At 42.6% G+C, this 15071-nt stretch overlaps 1 protein-coding gene across 6 annotated transcripts in view; it reads left to right on the top strand.

Moving 5' to 3' along the window:
* TBXAS1 (thromboxane A synthase 1) overlaps positions 1–15071 on the top strand; it is a 345665-nt gene that overhangs the window by 20225 nt on the left and 310369 nt on the right. Inside the window, exon 2 of one of the 6 annotated variants that reach the window (XM_075939385.2) lies at positions 10094–10177. The exons of the other annotated variants lie outside the window; for them this stretch is intronic. Coding sequence (XP_075795500.2) covers positions 10141–10177 — 37 coding nt within the window. The 5' untranslated portion in view covers positions 10094–10140. The remainder of the gene's footprint in view (positions 1–10093; positions 10178–15071) is intronic. 6 annotated transcript variants of the gene reach the window in all.

Raw genomic sequence — 15071 nt, 5'->3', positions numbered from 1 at the left:
GGAACCGTTGCGCCTCCACTAGCAATCCTGTCCACAAAGGGGAAGGTGAGCGCCGAGGAGGAGGCGCTTTCAGGGGAAGGGAAGTAGCCCAGGGCGGAACCCGGTGTGGTTGGCGGGTCAGTGCGTTTCGGCGGCTCGCCCCACTGACCAGACCGGATCCTTCACGGATCTGAGTCCTTAGGGCCCTGGGCTGGGGCCCGTGAGCGAGGGCGGGTCCGGGCCCCCCCTTCTCCCTTCCGCGGTACCCCTTGTCGTAACGAGGGTGTCGAGGTGGCACTATAAGCGGGGACTATAAGGGCAAGGCTGATTCAGGGAAAGATGATGGTAATGCCGGTGATGAGCACCCGAGACAGACTGTAGGCGGTCCAGCGATGGACTGAGTGAAGACAGTTGGTTGGGGCACTGAGGCACAGTGGGGGGAGGCGGTCACGGGAACGCCTCCTGACACCTAGGTAGCCCTGAAAGCTATCAGTTTTTGTTTGTGCGGTCCTCATTAGGGTTTGAGTTTGACATGTCTGGCCTATAGCAACAGAAAAGGACTTTCCATTGCTGTAAGAACACCACCTCCCCAAACAACAGTAGCTACATTGATGGAAGCAATCTTGCATCAATATAGCTGTGTCTGCCCTGGGGGGGTTAGGTCAACATAGCTATGTTAGTCAGAATTGTGATTTGTTTCATACTCTCGACCAACATAGCGATGCCAACCTACTGTTTAAATGTAGACCAAGCCTAAGAGACAGCCCCTGCCTCAGAGCCTATATTTATATCAACAAGATAAAGGAAGGTGGGGAAGAGAGGCAGGCAGGCAAAGCAGAGGTGCTCAGAAGTGCAAAGCAGGGCCAAATTAATCTTTTGTGTGCTCTAGTACCTGGACCATGGCCCTGTTACCCTGCGGCCCCTGCACACTGCTCACACTGGGGGAAGGGATGGAGAGGAGCACTTATCAGCAAAAACAAAAGTCAGTCCCTGTGTGGCAGAGGGATATAAGACACAAGTAGAGTGAATAATGTGGTGCTGGCAATGTCATGTTAGTTCGACAACTTTTTTTAAAACGATTTTTGGAGGGGAATAAGTAAACAGGAAGCTGGGGAGAGGAGAAGAGACTAGGGGAAAATTAGGAAAGATGGGGACAGGTGGAGTGACTGTGAGGGAGGTAGGGCTAGGATGGATTGGCTCAATCAGCGCATGGGGGTGACTTTTTAGAATGAACGGACTGATGACCTCACCAATGTCTGGTGATCCTTGCTGTGACAGCTACATGGAAGTAGCCCTCAATGAGGGGAGCTGCCTTGAGTCTTCTGAAGAAAATTGTTTTAGGTTTTACCGAGTTAGGACCCTTTGAAAATCACATTCTCCCCACATATGGTACATATCTTCCCCCCCATCTTTTTTTATATGGGTCCCAAAATATTTCTCATTATGAAATAACTGTCTGTGTCTTTAAACCAATTAGATCTTTACAGGTAACGTCTACAAAATACAAAAAGGACTAATTTGGCCACATTTTCAATGTCATTAAGCTTGTGGGGTGCTGAATTCTGTCATCACAGAGAGCTGCTGGGTGTTGAGCCCTTTTGAAAACCTGTTATCGTCTTCACCTTCCTTTTCTTTGATAACCAAACTAGACCCAGTGATGAATTCCTGTCTCTGGTTCTGTGTTTGCTCCTCACCTGCTACAGCAGGGTCCTGATCTGTAACAAAGGCCCAAATAATTAATCGCAGTCATTCATCAGAAAAGTTCCTTTTATGCAGATATTCCTCTTCCAACTCCCAGCGTGGAGACTAGCAGTCTATCTACTGAACCTTCCTATGGCTGGGTTTCCTCATCTTCCAGATGGGGATAATAATATCTTGAAGGCTTAATTGGTATCTGCAGAGCCCTTTGATATGTTACAGTGCAAGGTGGTACAGTATAGCTGTACAAAGCAGTATTCATTTTCATTTTAACTAGCTGCTGAGTTGGGTCTGCCACATTTGGCTGTGGCTGCAAACATTCTTTTGTGGCTTTCCTTTTTCTGTCTGTAAACTGTTGATAAAATGAAAGCAGGAGCCCGTCTTTTCTTTTAAAGTTTAATGTACCATAAGCGTTATGTTATAAAGAAGCTATCACCGCTTTCTAATGCATGTGTTCGAGCTGGATTTTCAACTGCTTGTCTAAACAAACCTGATTTTTGTTTTTTAGAAAATTGGAAGTTGAAGTGAAGATAAGTGTGTGTATGAGACATAACGCGTTTCTCATTGCATGCCTTCACCCATTATGAAACAGGCATTTACAACGTCCTTGCCTGGTGCTACAAAGTCAAATCATTCAAAAGATATCAATTTGACTTTTACAAAAATAGTTTGTTTTCTGTTTGTACTGCCTAGAGGCACTGATCTGGGTTAGACATTGTCCTCACATGTAATAAAAAGACCGTCCCTGCCTCAATGATCTTTCAGTGTGTGTAAACTAGAGAAGAATTGGAACTAGAACAGTCCTTTAAATCCCTCTCTGACCCTGAATTTTATGAGTTTGGGTAAATTTTAGAGTTGGATCAGCAATTAAACCTTGGTTTAGAGTTGGATCAGACATCACAGCTCAGGCCCATTTCTAACAGATCAACTTAGATAAACTTAAAAAACAACAAATAGTCTGGCAACACTTTAAAGACTAACAAAACACGTAGATGGCATGATGAGCTTTCGAGGGCAGAGTCCACTTCTTCAGATGACCCGAGTTCTTCAGAAGTGGGCTATGCCCATGAAAGCTCATGATGCCATCTACATGTTTTGGTAGTCTATAAAGTGCTACCAGACTATTTGTTGTTTTTTAAATTTATCCTGTACAGACTAATTCAGCTATCCCCAGATCAACTTAGAATGCTCAAATGTTGGGACAGGCTGGTTTCAGATCTAATTTCAACCTCCTAACATCAAGTATGTTTAGATCTGGTGTTTGGGTAAAGTCCCAGAGAAAAATATATAGTTCCAAACTGGGCCCTTCTGTAGGATAAAAAAGATAAAATAAAAAGAAGACAGAAACCCAAGTCCTAGTTTTGCAAAACCAAACGCTAGATGATTAAGGCTTTTGAAATTTAAACCAAAAGTGTCTTTCTTCTTACTCAGCTCTAGTAATGTGTAGTCTAAAAGCAGGGTAAAAATTAATCAAATCTTAACGTAATGATGTTTAAACCATAGTGCTTTGTGCAAGGTACAAAATCGAAAGGCCTGGAAACTGCAGTTCAGTACTACACTATATTGGCCCACTGGATGTCGATGTCATATGGGCAGTGTCAGCTTCTCCTTGTTACATTAGTCCTTACTGGCTGAAAATTTTACCTCTGCACTATTCTCTAGCCTTAAGGCTCCATGGCCTTTCAGGGCTAACCTACTCTGCTGAGACTGCTAGGCACGTTGAATGTGGTGTTTTTGAAAAGCAGACCCGTTTGATTTGCATTGAGACTCCCTGTTTTATTTTTTTGTTACAATAATGCTGTACCCCGTAAGTCCCATAATACAGTCTCAGGAATATTACTTGTGTGTATGCTATCTCTTTGGGAGCTAAGGTATTCATGGCATGTCCATGACTGTTGTATCTGGGTGCTTTATCTTCAGTATAGAAGGCAAAATATGAGTTGCCCCTGTTGATCACCTAGGAGAATTACTGTCTTCAATAAGAGAGCTACCTCATCGATTTCGAAGATAATACATTTCCCAGAGAAAGTTGCTGTAGAAATTGGACAAATTCAAGAAACTATAATCCATCATAGGAAAGGAAGGGAGAAATTTAAAATCTCAACGCTTTAATTTTCCATCAAAAATTAAAAAAACATTTCCGAGAGAGAGGAAAGCCTGCTAATGAAAGAAAACTCTCCTGTTTGACTCTGTAAATGGATGTTGTTGTTAATTTTGGTTTGCAGAGTGTGTGAAATTAGAACTTAGTGACTCTTGCCGTCTATTTGTCTTTGAATACAACAAATCCAACTCCTTATTACAGGTACTGAAAATGCAGATAAAAAGCAGTTTTACTCAGTTCTAAATAAATTCGCCTTCTGTCATGGTAAAAAAAGGGGCAAACAACCACACCACTTTAGTGGTAATTTGCATTGTTCTTAATCTTCTTGTGTGGTAATGGTGTTGTACTGTACCTATTGTTCAGGTCTTACTAAAGTTTTGTTAAAGTATGCTTGTTTCAAGGTAAAGTTATTAAAAGTATGAGGCAAATGTGACTATGGCCATGTCAATAAAAGGTACTGAAACTTATTTTGTGAAATTTCTTTAATCAGATGTTGAGGCAAGGTATTGTCTGTGGAACCTTCAAAGCAGCAGTAGGCCATTAGGCCATTCCCACCAATTTATGCATTAGTAGGGGTGGGAAAACTAGTAAGTAATTTCCCCTTTTCCCTCCTCCCCACATACGTCTGTAATTTTTGTTCCTGTTTGAACCTGTTGTGTTGAAATCCTTCAAGTGACCCTTCTGCAATATTTGCAAGCTAACTGGAAGCCTTGACTTTCAGCCCAGCTTCACAGATTCAGTACATGGAGCTAAGCTTCTCAGACTTTGGGCTGCTGGGAATTGGTTTTCACTAGTAATAGGTGATGCAACAGGAAACAGAAGTCTATTTAATGTGCCAACAGGCTAATATAACATGCGGACACCCTCGTATTTGTGTATGTAGTAGCAGTCTGAACCCAATTTGCAATCTGGTCCCGCCTGAAATCTGATCCTCTTTCTCCAGTTCCATTTGTGAATGACCAGCTACACAATTAATGACCTCCTGTAGAAGATGCTGAACACCTTGTGGGACTATCCTACAAAACTCTGATCTACACTGCGGGTCTCCTATTAATAATAATAATAATTAATAATAATATAATGAATGGGCTAAGTGACCCATGTTTTATAATTTGGCATTCTTACAGTGTGGGGTGAACTTTAGATGAATAATCAAGTTGACTGGTGGTGGCTGGGCGGGAATCCTTCCTTTTATACTCAGCTTTTATGCTCCGCTGGCCCTCTTGGCTGCTCTGCAGAGAATGGCTCTTAAATTCCACTATGTGAAGTTGCGAGAATATGACCGAACAGGAAATGTCAGTAAATTCCCACTGATGACAGAACATCTTCCAACGCCTCATTGCTTCTGTCATACGGTCTGATATCAAGCAAATTGGGGTTTCCCCCTGTAATGTCACATATAATGTGATATTGGAATTGTGCAATGTGTGACTTCCCCCTCTTGAGAGAACCAGGTGGCTCTGGGTGGGCCAGACCAAGTTTTGCTTGAAAGGGAGCAGAGTAGGCTAATGAATTATGATTTGGAAGCGTGCCAGGCCACTAATAACTAAATATCTTTCATTCTGGAAACCTGAAAGATCTGATAGGATGTTCCGTCACAGCATTGATTTGTACAGCTTTTTCTGAAAACAAAGGACTCTTTTATTTTGGGTGTAGGTGGAAATGAGTTCCTCAAAATTGTTTTTGCAGCTTCAGAGCAAAGCACTTTTAGTATTTTCATAGGACAAACTGTACAGGCCCTTTTATTTCTGATACACAGTGCTCAGGGAGTACACAAGTTTAACACTGATACCCTCATTTCTCTCTTTGAGGGTAAAGTTCAGAAGAGCAGCTCAATGTGTAGGTACCATTTTAAGTCCTCAAAATAGGGCTTAAATGGTGCATAAGCATTGAGATAAATAAATAAACAAGAAATTAAATAAACTATGTTGTTTGTAAAGTTTTTTTCATAAGCATTGCGTTAGCCTGCTACATAGAAGTACTGTATATTGTGCCATATTAGTATGAGGTCAAGGGATCAATACTTGGGTTATTTAATCTTGTGTGTGTGTGTGTGTGTGTGTGTGTGTGTGTGTGTGTGTGTGTTTTTTTTAAATAAAAGGACACTTAAGTTAGAGGCACAAAGTTTGAATTGGAGTTGGGAGGTTGGTGCTAATGGTGCACTGGGGTTATCCTGCAGAATCCATTAGATCCTGGGGCACCGCTGGAAACTTTTAGAACCCAAGTAGGAAATAGCCTTCCAATGCTGTAAAGTTAGTCACAGCAAGAGTGGGCTTTTTGTTTGATTTATATCCCCCCTGGTACAAGCAGATAACAGACCGGTGTCTGGGGCCTTCATTGCTGGTGAGTGAGGATGTGACTGCAAAAGCTGCCTGTAGCCGTTGCTTCACTGTGGGGCTTGGATCTGGTCTGGCCAAGTGTTGGGAAGACCAGGGCCAGGTTTGGCAGGAGATGAGTGTTTTCTGTTTTTGTTTTCTGTGGAGCTTCTGTGGAGCTCATGCCAGCTTGCACTGTTTTGCCTCTGTCTGTGTTGGCATTTGGGCTCTTAGGGCAGGACTGCCTATGGCTATGTGTCTTGCATAGTGCCTGACAGAGAGTGTCGTGGTTAATACCTCTGTGCACTACTACAGCCCAACTAACCAGCAGCTTTAAAGCTGCTGCTTTCCTGCCGCTGCACCCCCAGGGCAGGCGCTCTGGTGCTGGGAGTGCAGCAGAAACACTCCCTGGCTTGAAATAATAATAGCAACCAAATGCTTTTGTTCAGTAGCTTTCTGCATCTCCAGATTCCTCACTCTACATGTTGTTCTGGTGCCCCTGCCAAAGGGGGGATGTTGACAGCCCTACTGCTTCCCCTCCCTCCCTAAGGAGGAATACCTTCCTTCCCTTGGTTCAGTTGCCCTAACTGAGAGGTACTGATTTGTAATTTCAATTATTTGAAATAGTCTGGGTCAAGATCTCCTCTGGCCTAACTCCACTGCTTTTAAATGGATTTAGAGCAGCGGGCGATGTGGCCTTGCCTCTTAGGACTTTGGGAGAAATTGAACAGTAAATGCAAAAATTCTCACTGTGCCTTGTCCTCTCCTCACATCTATTCTATAGTGTTTTAACAAGGGCAACTTTTTCCTCCTCCACCCCATCTACCATTTGAAAAATCCAGCTATGGACCCTCATAAATAATAGTATTTCATTGTCTTTTGTTCTCTCTGTTGGCTCAGGTGCAGTTAGCTAATGTTTTCCACAGGCCTGGGTCCCCTTCCTAGCGGGAAGTGGAAGTAGGTAGTTGTGCAATATTTGATAGACCTACTTAAAAATTACTGGTGAAAACTTCCAGGGAGTGGGGGGCAGGGGAGATGTAGAAGTAGCTATTGGGACAACACTGAAATTTTAGTGAGAATTTCCATTTTTGTTGCAAATCCTGGGATGTACTTATTGAAGAATGACTTTTTTTACAACAGAAAGTAAATGTTTTTGCTTTTTTTTAATGTAAACCTGAAAAACTTTGGAAATGTTAATGTTTTGCTTTCCTCTAAATTTTTCTTAGAAAGCAGAATACATGTTTTGATGATGTGTAGTGTATATGATCACCATGGATGAACGGCCAGCAGAAGGAACACAAGCTCATTTATTTTGTGGGTCCCAGTAAAAAGAATTTCACTTTATTTTTGTGGGTTTTTTTAAACTTTCCTAGGAATAGAGGAGAAGAATTAAAGAATAAATATTGAGGGTCCAGTGCTCCAGGACCATGCACTTTGTGTCATTATTTACATCCGTGAAGTTTCTGTTTCTGATCTGGTCGCAGTTTACACCCACTTTCTGTAGCTGTAAAGGACTATACAGGGTACCGGACAATGGTGAACCAAGGCACTGGTATCTGTGTGATGGAGTGTACCCACCAATTATAACTATGGTAAATTCCCTCCTTCCATTCAGTCCTCTGGACATTTCAGTAATGTAAGGGATAGGTTTGAGAAATGGTCAGCAGGCAGGAAAGGTATAAACAGGATCATTGGGGCTAAAGATCTTGGCTGAGTAATGAGAGGGTGATTGTTCTTGAATGGGGTGAGGAGGTAGGTAGCTGCTGCAGAGAAGCCATGCACAGCAGAATGGGAGAGCAGCACGGTGGGATGGAGCAGACTGCTGGGCTGCTCTGGTTCCTGCAGCCTGCATGGTGAGTGTGGGAGGAGGGTGACCCCTGCTGCTGCCCTGTGCCAGGCCCCTGTAATCTCCAGTCCCTCCTGTTCATAGGACAGTTGGGGCACCCGCCCCAATTTGTGCTATGGACTGGATGGCTCTGGCAGTGGGGACACTGATCATTGGGGGGAAATCAAAAAAGCTATGTGGGGAGGAGAGATAGAGGGAAGAATCTGAGGATGGAGGAGGGGGTCATGCGGCTGGTTGTGGAGGAAGCATCGGACAACTGGGAGTAGCTAGAATCTGATATAGTCCGCACGTGGGTTGCTTCTTGTCCTAAAGAGTTTTGTGAATACACTTTTGATGGAGATGTAGGAAGACACAGATCTTTACCTAGAGGTTTACCCTATGGAATGGGAGAGAGACATACAGTGCAGCCACCTCAGGGATGGAGGAGCGGCAGCCAATGGGGGCTCATAGCTTGCTGCAATCAGTGGTTGAGAGGAGGAACTATGACCAAGGATGCTGGGGCCTTCCTGCTGTTCTGAGGGAAAATCTTCATGTGCTTTTTAAAGTTTACAGAGCAAACAGGGCTTCAGTTACTAAGGTTTGGCCTGACAGGTTTGTGTTAAGCTGTAACAAAAGTGGGAATGGGCGATAGGGGAGGGATCACTTGATGATTATTGGTTCTGTTCATTCCCTCTGGAGCACCTGGCATTGGCCACTGTCCGAAGACAGGATATTGAGCCAGATGGACTTTCAGTCTGACACAATATGGCCTTTCTTGTGCCCAAGTTTAGTTACCACAATGGGTATGTCTAGACTACATGCCTCTGCTGGCAGAGGCATGTAAATTAGACATACTGACATAGTCAATGAAGCGGGGATTTAAATATCCCCCGCTTCATTAAAATAAAATAGCCGCTGCGTTGTGTCGGCTCAGCTGATCGTCGGCACAACGTGGCAGTCAAGATGCGGATCGGTCGGCAAGGAAAGCCTTTGCTGACAGATCCTGTAAACCTCATTTCACAAGGCATAAGGAATCGGTCGGCAAAGGCTTTCCTTGCCAACCAATCCGCGTCTTGACTGCCACGTTGTGCCGACGATCAGCTGAGCTGGCACAACGCGGCTGCTATTTTTATTTTAATGAAGCGGGGGATATTTAAATCCCTACTTCATTGACTATGTCGGTATGTCTAATTTACATGCCTCTGCTGTCAGAAGCATGTAGTCTAGATGTACCCAATGTGTCTCTCTTTATTGTGTATCCTTGAAGGGTTTTGCCCCTCAGCTGTGCTTGTGACCTCTATGCTTTCATGCAAATATTGGAAGTACCAGTGAACCAGAATAATTAGCAATGCAAATAGGGTTGCCAGGTATCCAGTTTTGAACTGGGCAGTCCAGTATTTGAGCTTTCTGTTCAGGAAACAAATTGAGAAAATATAAATGTCGGTATTTTCTAAATAAGATGTAATGTAGATTGTGATGTAATGTCAAGTGTGTCTGGTATTTTTGTTGAAACCATCTGGCAACCCTAACTGCCAAGCAAATGAAAATCGCTGTGTTTTAACTCTAAGATGTCTGAGCATTTCAAAAGGATTTGCTGCCTAACTTTCTTAGGCTCCTTTCACAAATCTGGATCCAAATGCACACACACAGTAAACTTGCAACTTTGTATCTATCTTCAGTCACAGCATGGTAAAAACACTGTTTGTTTACTCAGTTGTCCAGAGGCATTCAAAGAAAAGGAAAGTGACAAAGTGTCAGGAATTTGCTTAGATAATCAGATTACACAGTATACATTTTGTACCAGGAAAAATGGAAACTGTCCTTTTGTGTACTGGTGGATTTTGAAAAAGCTGGTGGAATGTAGATTGTTCCATGGTTCTGTGAAAGTCTTGGGAATTGTAACTGAACTGGGTTTTAGGATAACCACACTTTTTCTCAACAGGCGTGTTGGACCTAGACTCTGGCTGAGAGATAGAGGTCAACGGTGGGAAAGTAAACACTGAGGAGTTCGGGGGGGGGAAAAACTACAGCTATTCTGAAAATAATGGGGAAAGGGCTATTTTTAAGTGTTGTTCAAATGTCTTCTTTTCCCAGGTATTTAATGTAGCAATTGTAATTATTTCTGCTTTCTCTCCTATTTGTTTCTAAAACAACACTTTCGCTTAATTTAAACAGAACTTGTGTTGATGGCAGCTGGGGAAATGATTGACTAATGCTCTGAAATGAAACAGACCTCTGCTCCCTGCAGAGGGGGAAAAGGTGAGATCTGTATGAGAGTCACAAAGGAGGGAGAAGGCTATGGTCTTCCCGCGGAGCAGTGCCATTGTGGGAATTCCAGGGGACAGAGTATGCACAAGATGGTCAAATAATCTAGGGCTCCATAGCACCTACAGCCAAGAAGGTCTGGTTATTAGCATATTTACCATGGCAACACGAAGGTTTACTAAGTTCATCCTGTTGTTGGGATTCAAACCTGTGGAGCTAGGAGTTGGTGATGTTTCAAACACCACGCTTTGTCCACTGCCCGCCTCTCCTCAGTGTGTAATGATGGGACTGTAACCAGAACAGCATCCCTGACTATTAAGGAAATGGAGAACTCCTTTAGGGGCTTGGTAATAAAGTATTTCCTCTGAAGGACCCTTTTCTATTTAATGTTGGCATTTTTAGGGGTTCTGCACAGCCACCTCTTTCCTCCTCCTTGCTCTCACTCAGGAACGTAAACAAGAACTTCACCAAGCAGTGAATTCTGTGCCATGGCAGCGTTTTATATTTTGAGCAGAGATAAAAATCTCATTCGTTCTATAAACAAAACAAATCAAGAGATGGTGCCCCAGAGAACCATTTCTCTGTAGCCATTTTCCTCCAGCTGCTTTCTATTCCGGGCAGTTTGCAATGCACCATATGAAATACGCATGTGCCTGCCTGCCTGCCTGCGTGCATGGAACACAGGTTTCGGCCAGACAGCAGCCGCTCCATCATAAACACAGCTTTTTACAATGCTGTAATAGTAAGATTACTAATAGAGCTGGGATGTTTGGTTATTTAGTAGCCTATTGTTTAGCAATGAGAGCCAGCAAGAGTACTGCAATCACAAGCACTCTGTCTTCACTGTAAATAGTTTGGGTTATACATGAGTATGGAGAGTGTGGCAAATATTCAGATGCATTTCAACTGAATAGGGGCCAAGCTCTCCTGTGGGTAGTTGCTGGATATACTTCCCTTACCCATACTTGCAGATCTGCCAGTTTCTCCAACAGTGAATCTGAAAGTCTCTAAAACTTGGCTCTGTTTTTTTTTTAAATCAAAACATGCTTTATTAATAGAGGGGGAAAAAAACCTTTCCATAGTAGTTGGTGACCCTAAAAAGTTCCTTCTACACAGGGGTACTAGAACCATTTTAATAATGGGGGTGCTGAGTGCCTCTGAACCAAACTGTAAACCCTGTATATAGTGGAAACCATCAGGGAGTGCTGCAGCATCTCCCACATGGCTAGTTTCAGCACTTAAGCTTATACATTTGTATTTATTTTTGCAGTATATTGCTATGAATGCCCAAATATAAAGGAGGAAGTATAGAGCGGGCCAGACACCCATGTTTTCTGCTGTCATGTAGACATGCTGAATCCTTAAGGCAAACCCACTCTACAAAGGACTGTCTATATAACTGTGGTAACACGGGGCTAGTGTTTGGTGGTGAAATATCTAGATGTTCTTTAATAGAAGTTCTTTTAACCTTTACCTGCATTAGTCACCATTTTGGTGTTGCCTTGTCTAGTTTCTTTCTTAGTCTTATAATGTGGTTCAGTGCATAAAAGCAGCTGTATGATGCGATAAATTTGTGATCTCAACAGAATTCCAATAAGGGCTAGTATGAAACTCAGCAAATCTTAAAGGTCCATCTATGTTTAGTAGTTGACCAGTTGTCAACAGCCATTGCCATTAGGTCTCTATGAAATTGTGGCTGAAAACATGTCTCTTCTAGGGAGGTCATCACAATTAATCGATAAGTCTAGGCTTATTGGTTAATCTTGTGGACTGCACGCATTTTCACCCCCCCTCCTCCCCACACACTTCCTGCCTCTGTATCAGGCAGCCTGGGCCCAACATGGACAGAGGCTGCTTCACTGAAGCAGCCCTTTTCCACATCCCATGTGGGATGTGGAGCAGCCTCTGCCTGAGGGGGTTGCTGCCACCTCATGCTGCTGCCTCTGTATCAGAGGCAGCAGGAAGCTGGTTCATGCAGGGAGCTGGTTTTTAAAGTGGCTCCCCTTGTGGACCAGCTCTACTTGCCATTCTGCGCCTGTCATGCAGAGGCAGCAGTGCAAGGTGGCGAGAGCTCCCCAGGCGTGGGACTGGGAGCTCACTGGCTGCCGTCCCTGCCCTCGGAGACTATCAAATAGTCGTGTAACCACATGAAATCTTAGTGGTTACATGACTATTCAATTACACGATATCTTACATCCCTTGTCTCTTCCTGTGTTTGCTAACACCTATATTAAGAGTGTCAAGCTCTTAGTGGAGATCAGGCCTGTTCCACTCTTGGAATTTGAACTCTGGTCTGTATAGAGTAGAGGGGAGAGTTTCGTGTGTCAACACATCAAACATTAAAGTCAAGACTTTTCAAAAGAACTCTGCATGCTGAGGATTGAATCATCTTGAAAATGTGGCCTCCATTATGCATGATAAACTCATGGAAATCTTGGTTAAAGTTTCATGTAGAAGACCTTTTTTCTTTGAGAGACTTTTTGTCACTTGTATAGTTGGTTGGGAAGATCAGAAACTTTCAAGAAAGTTTTCCTGGAAAATGTATCCCTATTTTTCATCAAAAGAATTTCATTTTCAACCTGCTCTTTTCAGGTTTATCAAAAGGATAATAACACTGGAGGAACAAATTCACCACTGGTGTAACTCCATTGAAAATCACAGTGATGGATTTGGCTCAGTGTGTTTAGATCCGGTGATAAACAAAACGAACAGTGTAATATAAGAGTGCATTTGAAATCCCCACCCCCTCTCACTCCTCCAGTTTGACACAGAACTTTTCCTGTTAAAAATGTGCTTTAACATAATATTGGTGTGATAAGAAGTAAATCCATAGAGACGCAGCACCATAAATCTTCTCTCTTTCTCGGAGATGCTTTTTGCAAGTTATGTAAATAAGAGGCCCCTGGTATTCTGGCTGTTTGCAGAATTGATGTGTGGCTGCAAAAATCATTCTTGGTTTGAAGAGTACTGTGTATTGCCACCAAGTTGTGCACCCTGTCCCCTTTTGGGCAGATCCTCAAATGGTGTAATTTCTAATTGTGATCCATTGACTTTACTGTGCCTATGACAATTTATACCGACAGAAGGTCTGATTCCAGAGGCTTTAGGAATCACGATAGCATTAATTTAGCGTATAGATGAGCATTCACATCACATTCCCTATCAGTACCTGGCCCAAGCCAGGGAAGCTAATGATCCAACCAGTGGAACAAATTTGGTGATGAATCTTGGTCATGTACCACCTGAGGCACCTTGTACCTATGCAAAAAGTGCACCTGCATTTGTCTTTGTCTGGGGTACAAGGACTTTTGATTGATTGGAAAGTGTATTGGCCAGTTTGGAGGAATGACTTTGTGTTAAACTATGTTGTTGTTTCAGGAGAATGCAGTTATCTTCATTTCCCACTCCAAGCTGTTCTGTAATATCACTATATGCTGTTTGACAGTTGCTGTTTTCCACTTCAGTGATGAGTGAATTGATTCATATATCTGTGATATTTGTAAATTACATTGGCCTCCAGCTATCTAAGAATGCAAAGTCATTATCGTTGTGCTAACATTAGAGCTTTTTGCAGGAGCTGGCTGATTCAGTGTTGTCTTTGAGAAAGTTAGAGTCTTCATCTTGGGGAGGGGACGGGCACTATAGGCAAATTGTGTTGCAATGTATAAGATTTGGTAGAAGTCGGTGGAATCCTAATGAATTGACAAGGATTTTTTTTAGCCATATTTTTTCAATTAAAAAAAAGGCTGTTCAAAACAGCTTGGAACACCATTAAGATAGTCCCTTGACACACAAGGGTAACTTTCGGTTAAACATATAAATAACACTGAAAAGACTATATTTAGCTCAAGGGCGACCAAGAAGTGAAGGTCAAATAATAAAACAAAGTAGGAAAATTATAGCCCTCCTGGTTCTGTTTCACAACATGCTGTTTGGCAGCTGTGAAGGTACAATACTTTGGAATTTGTCTAACACCACTATTTCTTATTTGTACTTTAAATAAAGCAAGTGAGCATGAAGTGTGTATGTGTGTGTGTGTATGTACTTTTTGCTAAAAGCGCAATGCTAAGGCCTGTTTCACTAAATCCAAACAGCAGCTTTAAAATGTTACAGAATTCCTGTAGGTTAGATATTAATAAGATACTTGAAAGTCCTGATCAATGCGGTTTCCCAACTCTATCACTCAATGTGCTTCAGACCTGCTCTGGAGAGATCATCCCTAGAGGGAGGCAAAGAGATAATTCCATCAACTTCATCCTTCAATTGTTGGCATTTCTGCCAAGTAAGCCAAACCAAACCACAACTGACTGCTATACAGTGGACTGAGACCATCCGCTCATTTGAAATAGATAATCAAAACAGCTGTAAAATATTAAGAATGTGAGGTCACCACTGACTCAGGCTGAACTGAAGCTAGCCATGACCTGAGCAAGTAGCCCCTTTGCATTTAAGTATTAAAAGCACACAACTCGGTATTATCTCATTGCTGTAAACGTAAGTAAAACTTGCAACCTGGGAAAAGCACCCTTAGTTTGGGTGATGATACTTTTAATCCTTGATAAATGGAGCTACCATCCCTGTTGTCATTCCATGCAGAATGCTGGAACGAGGTAAGAATTATGCTGTGTTCTTTTTTTTTTACTTAACCAAAGCACTTCACTTAATGTGTCTCTGAGTTGGGTCAACCGCATAAGCACAGCGGTAATCACAGAACCGATCTCAAGAGCCCTATGTCTATTTACACCAGCTGGTGAGCTAGTCTGCAGTCAATGTCTTGACTGCTCTAAGCCAATTGCAAGGCATGACACACAAGGCTGTTTTGAGTTTGGTCTTTGCATTCCATTAATGGGAAATAGACATCAGGGGTAATAAACAAAGATAATATCTA

This window comes from Pelodiscus sinensis, chromosome 1 (genome assembly GCF_052426305.1).
Source record: "Pelodiscus sinensis isolate ZL-2025 chromosome 1, ASM5242630v1, whole genome shotgun sequence".
In the NCBI taxonomy this organism is placed as follows: domain Eukaryota; kingdom Metazoa; phylum Chordata; order Testudines; family Trionychidae; genus Pelodiscus; species Pelodiscus sinensis.
This window is presented reverse-complemented; position numbering and strand designations above follow the sequence as displayed.